This window comes from Centrocercus urophasianus, unplaced genomic scaffold, assembly GCF_019232065.1.
Source record: "Centrocercus urophasianus isolate 14NV4802_14NV808 unplaced genomic scaffold, USGS_Curo_1.0 seq_572, whole genome shotgun sequence".
NCBI lineage: Eukaryota > Metazoa > Chordata > Aves > Galliformes > Phasianidae > Centrocercus > Centrocercus urophasianus.
Genome location: NW_024885169.1, coordinates 85780 through 98673, shown reverse-complemented (window position 1 = coordinate 98673; position 12894 = coordinate 85780). Strand labels below are relative to the sequence as shown.

At 57.5% G+C, this 12894-nt stretch overlaps 2 protein-coding genes across 2 annotated transcripts; both read right to left on the bottom strand.

Moving 5' to 3' along the window:
- Positions 1 to 1734: 1734 nt before the first annotated feature.
- REM1 (RRAD and GEM like GTPase 1) lies at positions 1735 to 4576 on the bottom strand. The gene is made up of 4 exons (XM_042836098.1): positions 4177 to 4576; positions 3884 to 3966; positions 2658 to 2862; positions 1735 to 2539 (listed from the first exon to the last, which is right to left on the bottom strand). Exons 1-4 carry the CDS (start codon positions 4478 to 4480, stop codon positions 2274 to 2276), a joined length of 858 nt encoding a protein of 285 aa, XP_042692032.1. The 5' UTR covers positions 4481 to 4576; the 3' UTR covers positions 1735 to 2273.
- An 870-nt stretch (positions 4577 to 5446) lies between these two features.
- Positions 5447 to 12680, bottom strand: CUNH20orf96 (chromosome unknown C20orf96 homolog). Its single transcript, XM_042836097.1, has 11 exons — positions 12430 to 12680; positions 12066 to 12342; positions 11714 to 11825; positions 11251 to 11390; positions 10538 to 10696; positions 9984 to 10083; positions 9406 to 9563; positions 9151 to 9252; positions 8345 to 8428; positions 7937 to 8055; positions 5447 to 5650 (listed from the first exon to the last, which is right to left on the bottom strand). Exons 1-11 carry the CDS (start codon positions 12678 to 12680, stop codon positions 5500 to 5502), a joined length of 1653 nt encoding a protein of 550 aa, XP_042692031.1. The 3' UTR covers positions 5447 to 5499.
- Between the last annotated feature and the right edge of the window lie 214 nt (positions 12681 to 12894).

The window sequence follows — 12894 nt, the reverse complement described above, 5'->3', positions numbered from 1 at the left end:
GCAGGCTGCCAAACCTTCTGCATGTTTCTTTTTGCAGGAAAACCTCTGCTTGTGCTCTCAGGGCAGGTTGCAAGCGTGGGGAGAGCCCAGAACGAAGGCCACAGGGTTGCAATCCACTCCTGTCCTTCCAGCACGTGCTGTTAGACCAGCACCCAAAATAGCAGCAGAAATGCTAACACTCTTGCGTATTCTGCTGCTGAGTCTTTTATCAAAAAAACCTTCAAAAGACCTTTACAGCCCTTCTCCAAAGCGGCCAGCAGCTCTGAGGTTCCACTGAGGATCCCCAGCTCCCCACTGGGTGCCCTTGCTCTGGCACTGGGCTGGGCTCTCGGAGCTATAGTGGGGTCCGTCCAAGGGACTGCTCCCCAGCCAGTGGCCATGGGTCTTTCCTGCAGCTCTGGCTGGGAAAGAGGAGGGACTTCCCAGTGGGGCCTAGAGGGCAGGACCTGCTGTGTGGTGCAGGGAAGTGGCCGCCCTCCTCCCCTGTGCTTTTCTTGGCTGCTCCTCATGAGAAGATGCGCTGCAGAGCGGTGAGCCGGCCTTAACTCGGCCCTCTCCGAGTGGGGACAGTGGCTGTGCAGGGATGGATGGCGCTGGGATACGGCAATCCCAAGAGCACTTCTTAGTGCTGCCAAGCCCTGGCTATACTGGCCCAGGTGAGACCCCAGCTGGGGGCCACAGGCAGCCTCTGTCCCCCAGCAGCACCTCCTCCCTCTGTCCTTCCCTTTCCCAGTGCCTTGCTGCAGCCCCCCCAGCCTCTCCTCCCACCCTCCAGCACGGCCGCATTTTTCTGGGTTTGAGCTCATTCTTTCCACTCCCCTCGCTGCTGGCTGCCAACTTTCCATCCCGTTTCCCCCCCCCCCGCCCTTCCCCGCCTCCCGCCACAGGGAAGCATTGGCCACAGCTGCAGGACAGACTTGCAGCATCATATCCAGCAGCATCAGGAACTGGGGCACAGAGCAGCACCTGAAGCCAAAGCAGCAGCAAGGAGGGAGCAGCAACACTGCAGACATTGACAGGTTCGGGAGTGCCAAGGGATGCAGGAGAGCCCAGCTTTCAACAGAGATGGGAAAACATCCCCTTGGGCCCTTCTTGGCTACACGATGCTGGCTGCTGGTGGCTCCCCATGCTTGGGACGCAGAGCAAATGGAAACTCCTGACCTGTGCAGGGCAGGAGGGCACTGCGGAGCCTCCCTGGCACGGGGCCCAGGCCTGCTGAGCAGGCTCCCCTGCCACATCCCAGCCACTCGCCGGCAGTGCAGCCTAAAAACAACAGACAGAGCCCACGCAGCCCCAGTGTCACCTTCCTGTGTGCTTGGGGTCACTTGCTGCTCTCTGCAGCCCGGCACGTCCTTTCCTGTTGCCGCTGCCCCTTCCCAGGGCACCCAGGGACTGGCTCCTGGCCTAGGCTGGGTCTCCCAAGGGGCTCCCAAATCCTGCACGGAGGCTTTAAATCTGCACCATAGCAACTGGAGTTGGTGCCGAGTCCTTCTCTGAGGACTTTCTGGGAAGAAAGAGGTGCCGAGGGCTTCTGCCATTGCAGGGGATGATGCTGTGACTGCTGGGTAAGGAATTGATGCTTCAGCACAGGGTAGCTAAAGAAATGTGGCCAGAGGCTAAGGCTGCTCCTGCTCTAGGGTGTTCAGGCTGATGAAGCTGAAACTCATGCAGTCTGGCTGCAGCGGAACCTCTGCCACAGCCAAGGCACTTGGCTCCCCATGGCAGAGACCAACATGTCCCAGACGTGGTTTATTCTGCAGATCGAGGGGTTTCCCCATTGTACTGGTACAGAGACAGCAGAAAAACCTCAGGCAACACAGGTTCCAGGGAGACATGGCATGAAGCTCTGGCATGGAGGGGCTGGGGGTACCAGATGATGTTGCCAGAGCTCCCCCAGCCCCTCTCCCTGCCAGGCTCCTGTCCTTGAGGTGGGCATTCACTGCTCCCTGCTGCCCTGTGAAGGATGGGAGCCACTCTGCCTCACTGCTGGCAGCTCTGCAGGGCCACAGCCTCACCTCCAGCCCCCCAGGAGCTGGGCAGCCACCCTGATACCCACCCCACATGCAGCTGAGGGGACCCAGCCCCATTCATCCCCCATTCCAGAGGAGAAGCAGCTAGACCTGGAGTGCCCTGGGTGTCCCTCAGCAGCTCCACGTCCTCAGAATCGCACCGGCCCCATGTGTGCTCAGCTGGCACCACGCTGCTGCTGGCCACGCTGATGGCAAAGGCAGTCCCCAGCCTCCAAGTCCAGTGGGATGGGCTCGTGGCAGCTCTCAGAGCACGGACAGGTCGTGGCACGACTTGGAGCGGGCTTTGAGGGCTACCTTGCTGCTGTTCCTGGTCACCAGCCTGTCAAGGAAGCGCCGGGCCCTCTTGGTGAGGCTCTCCTTGCGCCGGTGGCTGGACGCAGGCTCTTTGCCCTCACGGCGCAGGCGCAGCTGCCGCACCACCCCCTCAAAGAGCTCATCCACGTTGTGCTGCAGGGCTGCCGATGTCTCGATGAACTTGCAGTCAAAAACCACGGCACAGGCACGGCCCTCTGCAAGGGGGAGTAGTGAGGGGGGTAGGGAGGGGTATGGCCCCGCTGGCACCCTCTGTACTGAGGGATGTAGCAGGAGCCATAGCATGGAACATGGGGCAGACACGGACATGCTCACCTTCAATGGAGACCTCGCGGCAGCGCACCAGGTCGGATTTGTTCCCCACTAGGATGATGGGGATGTCCTCAGCCTGCCGCGCGCGGCGCAGGTGGATACGCAGCTCCGAGGCGCTCTCAAAGCTGCTGCGGTCCGTGATGGAGTAGACGATGACGTAGGCATTGCCCACCTGCAGGCACTGGCTGCGGCGCCAGCTCTCCTCGCCCTGCCAGCACATGGGAAATGTCACATCACTGCACTGCAAGGGCTGGTGGCATCCCCATCCTCCTGGCTTTGACCAGGCACGGTGCCGGGGATCTGCCCGCGTGCCCCAGCAGCAGCCGCACTGTGGGCAGCACGTGCACGGCTCCATCAGTAAAACACAGCTCCTGGTTTTGGGGCACATTTCATTTCCTTCCTCTATCAGCAACAAATTAGGGCTCAACTTGGGGACAGAGCCACTCCCAAAGATGCTTTTAGCCACACAATGCCAGCATGGTGGGCACAGCATTGTGAGCCACGCAATGCTTCCAGCTGGGCAAAGTGGGATTAAGCAACTGTGGAAAGAAAGGGCTGTTCTCAGGGCAATGCAGTGCTGCAGCACGTCTGGACAACATGGGCATTTGCACAAAATGCAGCCCCAGCCTATAGTGCTGCTGTGCCTACGTGCAGCCTGGGTGCCAGCTCCATCCTTGTTCCATGGGACCCATCGTGACAGTCGTGGAACCCCAGCACAGCCATGGGGGGAGGCAGAACAGGGAGAGGGAGGCGGCGATGCTGCACTGGGATTTCTGGCAGAAAGAAGCCTTCACTGCATGGGGCAGAGGGAGTGCCCCATGCCAAGCTCTTGGGGCCACAGCTCTGCTGAGAGCACGTGCCCTGGCTGCTAGCACTGCCTCACGTGGATTTGCTCCTTTTAGACCCACTCTCAAACCATTAGCTCACATTACGCTCTGTCCTGCAGCCCCTTTGTCCCCTTTTGCAAGGGACATCGACGTGGGCTGAGGGACACCCACACAGCTCCTGCCATGCAAGGCTGCTCCTGCATTGACAGGGTCTTTCTGTGGGAGCCCCATCAGAGAGGCTGAGGACACACACCTCTCAGACTTCGGCACAGCAAGCAAAGAATGTTGGAGAGGCTGCTCCAGGCCAGAGGTCTGACCTCAGCATTCATTCCTCGGCACCCCCAGCCCTGCCAGCAGCTGGGGCTCATGCAGCACCCAGCCCAGGTTCACAGCCCCATGTACCCTCCGTTCTGGCTCCCAGGTGTCCAACACCAGCAGCGTGGTCTCCTCGCCATCCACCAACAGTGTGCGTTCGTAGGCAGCTTCTGCAAGACACCAGGAGAGCTCGGTTGGTGCAGCCGAGACCCACCAGTGGTCCTCTCACCCCAACTGCATTGCTTATGACTTTCTGCATTGCTTATGACCTTGTCCAAGCAGGAGGTGCGTGCTGCACCTGAACACACCCCGCTACCTCCTCCCGGCCCCACAGGGGGTGACACTGCTCAGAAAGCCCCTGCCCCGCATGCAGCACTCACCTCCGTGCTGTTCCAGCAGGTCCCGCTCCTGGATGCCAGCAAAGGCATTGGCCAGGCTGGTCTTGCCCACGCCGGGGTCTCCCAGCAGCACCACGCGATGTTCCCAGGAGCTGGAGGAGGCCGAGGACTCGGAGGACCAACTGCCCCGCGGTGCTGCGGCTCTGGCACCCGGTTCGGACGAGGACTGCCCGAGCTGGGGATGGCCGAGCTGAGCCCGAGGCGCGGCACCCGGTACCCGCGGCAGAGGGGTGCTGGCCCTCCTCCGCAGCGGGCTCTTGTTCCCGGGCTGCGTGTTCAGGGTCATCTGGGGCTCGGCTGGCAGCGGGGCTCAGAGAGGCTGCCCCGATGGGGCGCGGTTCCTTGCAGCCCCCCTGTCGTGCAGCCTCGAGGCCAGGAGCGCGGCCCCACCGGTCCCGTTCCGAGCGGCTGAAACTTTCCCCGGGCCGGGCTGATGTCCGCCGCCCAGCCCCGGAGCTGCGAGGCTTTAAAGCCCGGGAGGTGGAGCCCCCCGCCGCTGCCCGTCCCTCCCCCGCCGCTGCCCGATCCCCCCCCCCCCCCGCCCGCCCGCAGCGGTCCCCGCCGCCCGGCTCCGCGCACCCCCGGGGCTCCGTCCGGTCCCCGAGGCTCCCGCGGGGCTCCCGGTGCCCCCAGTACCGGGGCTCGGCGAGATTCTCCCCCCGGGCTCTTCCACCCCCAGGGCTCCTCGGGAGCCCGCTCTCGTCCCGTCCCGGGATGCCGTCGCTGAAGCAGCGCTGGGGCGGCTCGGGGGCTTCAGCCGGGCTCCTGTCCCGCGTAGGGTCGGATCCCCGCGCCCCCCGCCCGGCCCCGCCCGGCTCCACGGCGCGCCCGGACAGAGCGCGGCTTCGCCGCTTCGCCAAGTAAGGAGCGAGCCGTGCCGAGCCGAGCCGAGCCGGTGCTGCCCGGAGGGGCGGCGGGGCTGAGATCGGCGGGGCTGCGATGCCCCTGTTTGGCAGCGCCGGCTCCAGAGCCGGTAACGGACAGCGCGGGGCGGAGGAGCGTTTTGAATAGGGCTGTTTTTATTTGAACCTGTGTGCGTGCTCTGTCCCACAGAGGCTCCGGTCTGGGACAGCAGGCCGGTCCGCAGTGGGATGTGCTCACCTCGGGGCGTCGGGGCCGGCACTGGGAGACCACTGGGGCATCGCAGCAGAGAGTCCTGGTTTGCCTTTGGCTGCAGCCTCTCTGGGGCAGGTGATGCCTCTGGTGTGAGGTCGGGTGGCACAAAGGGCCGATATCAAGGGGTTTACATCGTGCTTCTTACGGCACGGCTGCATCACGAGACACCCTCCTGCCGCTTATGAGTCCTCACAGAGGCTGAGTGGGGCCGGGAGGAAGGAGTGCCGCTGGGGAAGCGAGGGCTGCGTTGGCCGGCATCTCACCTGAGCGCTGCGGGCACCAGGGGAGCGGAGTCTTCTCAGTGGGGATACGGAGAACCACCTCGGTGTCTGGTGTGCACCTGAGCAGAGAGAGGAGGTACGAGGGACAAAGGAAAGAGCAGGAAAGGCAGCTGTGCTGAGGGAGCAGTGGACAAAAGCCCTATAAAAGCAGAGGTGGGGTTCTGGGGCACAGCCCTCGCTCAGCATGAAGCAGAGCGCAGCACTACTGCCCAGCAAACCTTATCCAGGCCGAGGGGCTCCGAGGGAGAAGAACAAAATCAGCTGCCCCTCCATCAATCCCAAAAGACAAACAAAAGCAGAGAAAGCACATCAGAGCAGCCGGTTACATCTGCTTTCTCACACGGAAAGGACAAACACAGCAAGCTGGGCTTGCTCAGAGGTGTGCACATCTGTCTGTGCATCAGGCCAGGTCAAACCGTGCCAAGAGTGCCTCCAATGCAGGACTCCAAACTGCTAGCAAAACCCACCTGGGCTCCCTTGAAGGATGGGGGTTTTTAAAGGAAGAAGACTGAAATGCAGACACAAATGGGTACATGGGGGCTTACAGCTCCTCGGGGCTTCACAGGTGCTGCCAGCAGCACGCAGGGAACCCAAGGAGAGCCAGCAACAGTCCCGCACCGCTGGGTGCCTTTGCACCTCCAGGCAAAGCACAGCTTACGCCCGATTTTACTCTTTCAAGAAGCAAAGCCTGGAACCAAAGGGTTAATTGCAAACATGGAGGGCTGGTGGAGTCGTGTGAAAAGTTGCAGGGAGGTCAGTGGGAATCAGCAGAGATGGCGGAGAGGCTCTGGCACGGAGCGCTGCCTGTCAGGGCGGGTAAGCACCGAATGCCTGACTTGTGATATTACACAAACTTTCCACTTGGGCCTTCCTGCTATTTTTAACTTTTCTCCCAGCCACCCTCAGTAACCCCAGCCCCACCAGCCTCACAAATTCCTTTTCTTTTTTGTTTAAATCATTCTTTTATCAGAAAAAAAAAAACCAACAACCAACAAATGGAAGTTGCACTGATCCATCATGCAGCCACTCGCCTCTCCCACAGCCTCCTGACACGTTCCAGGCTTTCCTCCTGCTTCACATCACGCCTCTGCAGCCGTACCTGGCTTACTGTTAGAACCCAACACGGGAGGTCCAGCCCCACTGGAGAGGAAAGCCTCCCTTAACAGCTATCTCTGCGCTGTGAGCAACGTGTGCAGCTGCTGCAAATAGACACAGGCATGCACCAAGTACTGCACACAGCTGCAGGTTTCAGGCTATGTCACAGTCAAGGTTTAAACGCATTTGACCAATTTTTGGTCAAGTTTATAACCCTGATCAGCTGAAAACATAGAAAGCTGAGGCACTCAGCTGCTCTAAATCACCTGTGCTCTGGGCAGGACCCCAGCACTGTGGGACAAGGTGCAGCATCAGGCCTCCAGCTTGCTGTCTGCTGGGATGGGCTCCCACCATGGCTGTGGTGGAAAACAACTTGTCACAGCAGGCTGCTGGTATACCTCAGCCTCCAGACTTGGCCAGCCTGTCCCTTGGCCCTGGAGAGGATAGCCCTACGGTCCCGTGAGCCATCTGGCAGAGCTTTCTCCCCGTCAACAAACAGCAAGGATTCTCCTTGCCCTTCATAACTTTAATATCCAGCATAAACACTGTGCACACTGGTAGGAGGGAGTGGAGATCAACCACAGCCTCCGTTCTGCAAGTAATCAGCCACCAATGAACGAGGGCAGGGAAAGAGGGCTGGGAAAGACAACAAAGTGTTGCCTTTTTGCTGCCAATGAATGCCTCAGACTTTTTTAATACATGTTCTGGAAATGGCTGCCCATCTTTGTTCCCCCAGACTGCTCGTGCCATTTCACACAACCAGCAAAGTGGCTTGAGATGGGTAAGTCCTGCCCTCCGCAGGAGCTTGGCCACAACTCTTTAGTTTTGCTTCCCAAATACAGAGAGAAAAGAACAATAAAGTAAGAATCGATGTGGTCACGAGGGCCTTGAAAAGCTCTGCTGCTTCTTCTGCCTGTTCCTGCAGTCAATAATTATCACCACTTACAGGATGGACAAAAGGAAGCCTAGAAGTGAGATGAGAAGTGACCAAAGCTGACAGCACACTGCTGTTATTTTGGCTGCTTCCTAGCTGCTATTAGGCAATTGCTATGGCAACAATCTGTCCCAGCAGGACCACAGTAAGCTGTGAGTTTATATCCCAGACTGCGTGTAGGTTTGACAGTGGCAGTCTGTGATCTGTGGCAGTTGCACAAAGGCTCAGCCCCAGACTCTTCCTACCCAAGGCCACAGAGAAAGGCACGTGCCTGCCCATCGACCAGCCTTTCTTCTCTGGGAATTCACTGGCTTACTTTGGTCTGCGGAGAAAAACGTCAGCAAAGATCGTCTCTCTTGGGTCTCCTGCACTCTGGCGGAGCGTCTGGACGCTTCTCTTCAGCTCGCTGATCTCCTCTTCCAGGTCTTTAATGATCTGAATGGATGACATTTCTAAGAGTTCTTTATTTTTACAATAGAAGCAGTAATTAAAGTTCTAGAGATTTTACAAACAGCAGAGGTAGAAAACATCCCTCATGCAAGTGAGTTCCCTAAGAGGACATCGTGAGGGTGAGCAGCCCAGCAGGCAATGCAGGAAGTCTAGCAGCCCACTGCCTCCAATGGAAGCAGAAAGCAACAGACCCCAGGCAGGCACACAAAACCCTCCTAAAGGGCCCATAAAGGGCCAGGGCTGAGGGCGGCTGGCTCTGCCCCAGTCCACTCACCTCTTTTTGTCTTCTTATTTCGTGTCGAAGAACATGATTGTTGATGACCATCTGCTTCAGCCCATCCTGGTGCAGCAACACCTCCTGTGTGGGTGAAGAGAAGAAACTCAACACAGCATGAGACCCTGCCACGGTCAGATGCCAAAGCTGGCTGCATTTAGATGCGTTATTCTTCAAGGAAATTCCTGCTTGAATAAGGTTTTGGTCCCAGGTCTACAAAGAAATCCCATTGGGATGACCATACAACAAGACTGTGCGACTCCAGAAATCTGGTTCAGCTTCCCAGGGAAAGCTTATGAATGCTGCTTGGGTTACTTGTGTCATCTGTGCTTACAAAATTCACCTGTAAAAGCAGACAGCAGTCCTGCATCAGAGCAAGCTGAACAAGGACTCAGTGATTGATATTTTCTCAGTGCTCTCAAGCAGCTAACCCAGAAAAAGTGCTAAGCATACCATGCAAGCAGGAACTGTACAAAAGGAGCTCTTTCTGCTCTGAGGTGAGTTTCCTCAGCAGTGTCCCCACCAAGCAGCCAGGCAGCTGCTGAGCAATGTAATAAAGCAGGGTGAACGTTGGATCACATGGCAAACTCTCAGGAACAAGCCTGAGAGCATTTCATCACATTAGAGTGGCTTGTTCATGGACACTCCCAGCTGACAGACAGCTCCAGTTTGAAGCAGAGCAGCAATGCTCTGTTGTTCTTTGTGTGTCAGCTAACGTGCTACTGCTAATGGGCAACATCTAGAAACCCCTGACTTGTCTCACAGCTCCCACACACTGATCCCCTCCACCAAGACATTCCACAAACCTCGGCAACTTTCTGTAATATCTCTTCTTGCTCTAGCTGTGTTTTTTCTTCCAGTTCCTCCAGAATGGCCTTTCCCATTTTTTCTGTCTCATCTATCTCGTCCTGAGAGCGGCAGGAGGCAATGCACAGAAACAACAAGAGCATTCATTAAGGCAAGCATTGCATTCCTTCCACCCCTGCCCTCTCCTGCCTCCCTAGTGATGCTGCAGGGGAGGAGAGGTCTCAGCACTGTTGTAATAGGTTACAACACAGCACCTGCTGTTGCTTCTTCAGGTTTTGGATGTCGGACAGCAGAAGGACTATCTGCATAGCTTGGTTTAGATAATGCACCTCTGTGTAGGTCCGAAGGATGCTGAGCTCATCCTGGAGAACCTGTACGTTTGATGTGACTTCATCCAGCTGCTGCTGTAGCTCTAATTGGAAGTCAAAGCAGAGAATGTCATTTCAGGGGTTCCACAGGCTGTCCTGCACACACCTGAGCCAGATGATACACCGTGTGGGAAGCAATCTGGATGAGGGAGACTGCATGCTATGCGAGCACAGGGAATGAATGGCCACTCCAAATCAGACCACCTCGACCAGATCCTGCCCCAGTGGAATGGTGCAAACAGCTGCCAAGGAGGTGAGCCTCCCCACCCCCTTTCACACGGGCTGATGGGTGCCACAGAGCTCTGCCCCTCCTGACAGGAACATTACCCCCACACAACAACTGGAAGATTCATTTTTCGTCTGACATTCATAACATCAGTGCAGTGTCTTAGGCCCTAACAAGATGGAAAGCAAAGGTAACACGTTTACATAAACCATATTTCATAGTAATGAGAGCAACTCACTTCCCAGATTCTTTTCCATTGTTTTTTCCATTTCCTGGAGCTCTGCCCTTGCCATATCCAGCTGGTTCTGACTGATGGTCCGTGTCATTGCCTCGATCATCTGCAGAGAAATCCAGACACTGATCTTTCCCCAGAACTATGAAATGTCCCCATGCAGCATCCCTAATGTTCCTCTCATGCTACTGTTTGTTCTAGCAGCACAGATGAATCTGCCACTGTGGTTAGTGCCAGCTTGTGGACCTGCACTGGGGATTGTCCTGGAGCTTCCAGGAACCACCTTCCCCCACAGAAGGATGTATTTGGGCTGTTAGAAGGCTGACTACTCTTGCTTGGGACAGTAACCCATCAGGAAGCTCTGTGGCTTTAAAACACAGGCACAAAACAAGAGCATCTCACAGAATCATTGGGCATTGGAGAGCTCCCCTAGCTCTGGGGATGCTCCAGTCAGTGGAACTGACCATGCAGAGCCTGGCCATTCTTCACTACTAACCAGGAGCAGTGGCACATTTCATGTTCTGCTGAACTAGGGCTGTTGGCCAGCTCTAAAACCTCACCTGATACACTTCAAACTGATGCAGCAAGTCTCTGGCTTGCTTGGCAGTGCTATCATCAGTGTGCTGGATGTCCTTCATCAGCCACAAGTTGGTCTTTGCCAGGTGGTCACCGCACTGCTTCAGCTCCTCTATGGCTTTTGTCTTCAGCTTGGTCAGGAGCTACAGGAGTTTGTGGATTAATGGATGGCAGATTCCATCAGTGCCACCTGCCCCAAGTTTGCTCACTATCACCTGTCACCCCCAGGACACTCCTATCCTATGCAAGGCATCATGCAGCAAGCCTCACCTCATTGCCAAGGCACTGACTTCTCCCACCCATCCCAGTCCTGCTTCCACATTGCTTACTACCTGCTTTGTGATGATCAATAACCACCCTTAACCTACTAAAAAACTCCACCTCAACCTCCCCTTTGCTAGACTGAGAAATTTTGGCACCGTCAGTCTTTTCTAACAGGTCACATTTCCTAAACCTCATCCCTTCCACTGCTGTAGCCTGGGCTCTCTGGGTCTATCTTCAGTTTTCCTTAACAAACATCAAGGTTAGATTACAGCAGCATCAAGCAGAGCACCACAATTACCAGTGTATTAATAAATGAATATGTGCCATTTTGCCACAGTGAGTCAGGCTGCTAGAATTTCCTCCATAAATGCAACCTGGGTAACTGCATGGATCGGCTCCCCACACTGCAGCCCCGGGTATTTGTTACATGTACCGTGGTCACTTTCATCTCTTCCAACACTCCAGCTAATTCAGCCTCCTTGAGCACCCATTTCCTCTCAGTGAATGCTCTGTGCTTCTCTTGGGAAGATGTCTTCAACACCAAGGGGGTTGTTTTCCTCGACACAAACGCTGCTGCTGAAACAACCAAAAAGCCCCGGATGTGTTTACGCACCTCACACCCACCCCTCCTGTCACGTGGGGCTGAGGGAAATAAGATCAGCTGAAAGGCTGATTTCAAACCTCCTGCAGCCCCAGCAGGAGCAGCTCACTCTCAGCCCAGCAGCAAAGCCTACAGAGCCTTTCCTGCTCTTTTCCACTCCCCCCTCTTTATCCTCAGCTGCTTTTTGTGCCTTTTGACGAATGCCTCCCAGCAGAAAGCACAGAGTGAATGCAAACGTGGCACCGGGGGGTGGCAGTGACAGAAAGGCAGCGGATAAAGGGAAATCTCTCCCAACCTGCCTTGTTCTTCTGCCCTTTCTTCTTGCCTCCGTCGGTGATTGGTGGCAAAGCCAACTCGTGGGCTGGAAGTTTCCTCTCTGCTGTTGCCTTCTGCCACGTGCTGCCAACCTGAACTCAACATAACGCCACACACAACGGATTAGGAGTCACAAAGGCCTCCACGGCCCGGCCCGCCCTTCTTCCTGCCCTCTCCTCGAGCTCCCCTCAGCTCCCTTCACCACCACCCGTCTGACCGGTCGCAGCCACAGCGCTCCAAACCCCACAGACCCCTCGGCAGCTCAGCACTTACTCTTCCCTTCAGCTCCACCACGGCTCTCGGGCCCTTCGCATCCATCCCCGCAGCCCCACGTGTCGCACCGCCATCCAGTTGCGGATCACGGACCCGGCGCGGTGCCGCCTCGGGCCGCCCGAGCCGCGCTCGTTCTTCTGTCGCCACGGCAACCGGCGGCGGGCAGCCAATGGGAGCGCGCCCTGAGGCCTCAGCCAATGGGAGCCGCCCCCTCCGGGCAGCCCGCGGTCTCCGGGGCAACAGCGCGGCTGCGCTCCGCCATTGGCGCCGAGCGGGGCGGGCGGCAGCGGGGGAACGGCGCGGAGCCGCGACGGGACGGGAGTGAGGGATGCGGGGCTGCGGGCGGGAGGGAGAAATAAATTACGGAGTAAAGTCCCGGGGATGCGAATGTGGTCCGTACACACAGCGTACGGACGGGGTTACGGATTGTGCTCGTGGTTGGGTGACTCCCGAATAGCCGCGTTGCGGTGTTGCGCGTTCGGCTCCGCGGGGACGGACCTGTCCAAGTGATGGAGGGATGCAAGCGCGGCGGCGGAACGACGCCAGGGGTCGCGGGGTTGGGGAGTTCGGGTCGGGAGGAAAGCGCTGCTGTGCTCGGAGCAGCACCGAGGGCACCGAGGGGGGACCGACGTTTGCTTCGTGGCGAGGTGCTGTGCTGCATGCAGGGTTTCCATAGGCAGAAAGTAAAGGCAGTTTCGTGGCACAGGCACGGGGAGCGTCACCGTCCCTGGGGCGTTCAAGAACGGTGGAGGTGTGGCACTGAGGTGTGGTGGGCTGGTGTTGGTCTTGGGGACCTTAAAATTTCCAACCTGAATGATCCCACGTGTCTATGGAGTACGGGGGTGAGCGGGGAAGGGGCACGGGAGGGGGGTTGGAGACCCCGGGAGG

Bases quoted from the DNA above. Each gene is read 5' to 3' on its own strand.
- REM1 (XM_042836098.1), bottom strand. From the start codon at position 4,480: ATGACCCTGAACACGCAGCCCGGGAACAAGAGCCCGCTGCGGAGGAGG. The intron at 2,863-3,883 runs GTACATGGGGCT...ATGTGCTGGCAG, and splicing joins CCTGGGAGCCAGAACGGAGG to GGCGAGGAGAGCTGGCGCCG. The intron at 2,540-2,657 runs GTGAGCATGTCC...TCCCCCTTGCAG, and splicing joins CCGCGAGGTCTCCATTGAAG to AGGGCCGTGCCTGTGCCGTG.
- CUNH20orf96 (XM_042836097.1), bottom strand. From the start codon at position 12,680: ATGGAAACCCTGCATGCAGCACAGCACCTCGCCACGAAGCAAACGTCG. The intron at 10,084-10,537 runs GTGAGGTTTTAG...ATTTCTCTGCAG, and splicing joins ATCAGTTTGAAGTGTATCAG to ATGATCGAGGCAATGACACG. The intron at 9,253-9,405 runs GTGCTGTGTTGT...TGCCGCTCTCAG, and splicing joins ACCTGAAGAAGCAACAGCAG to GACGAGATAGATGAGACAGA.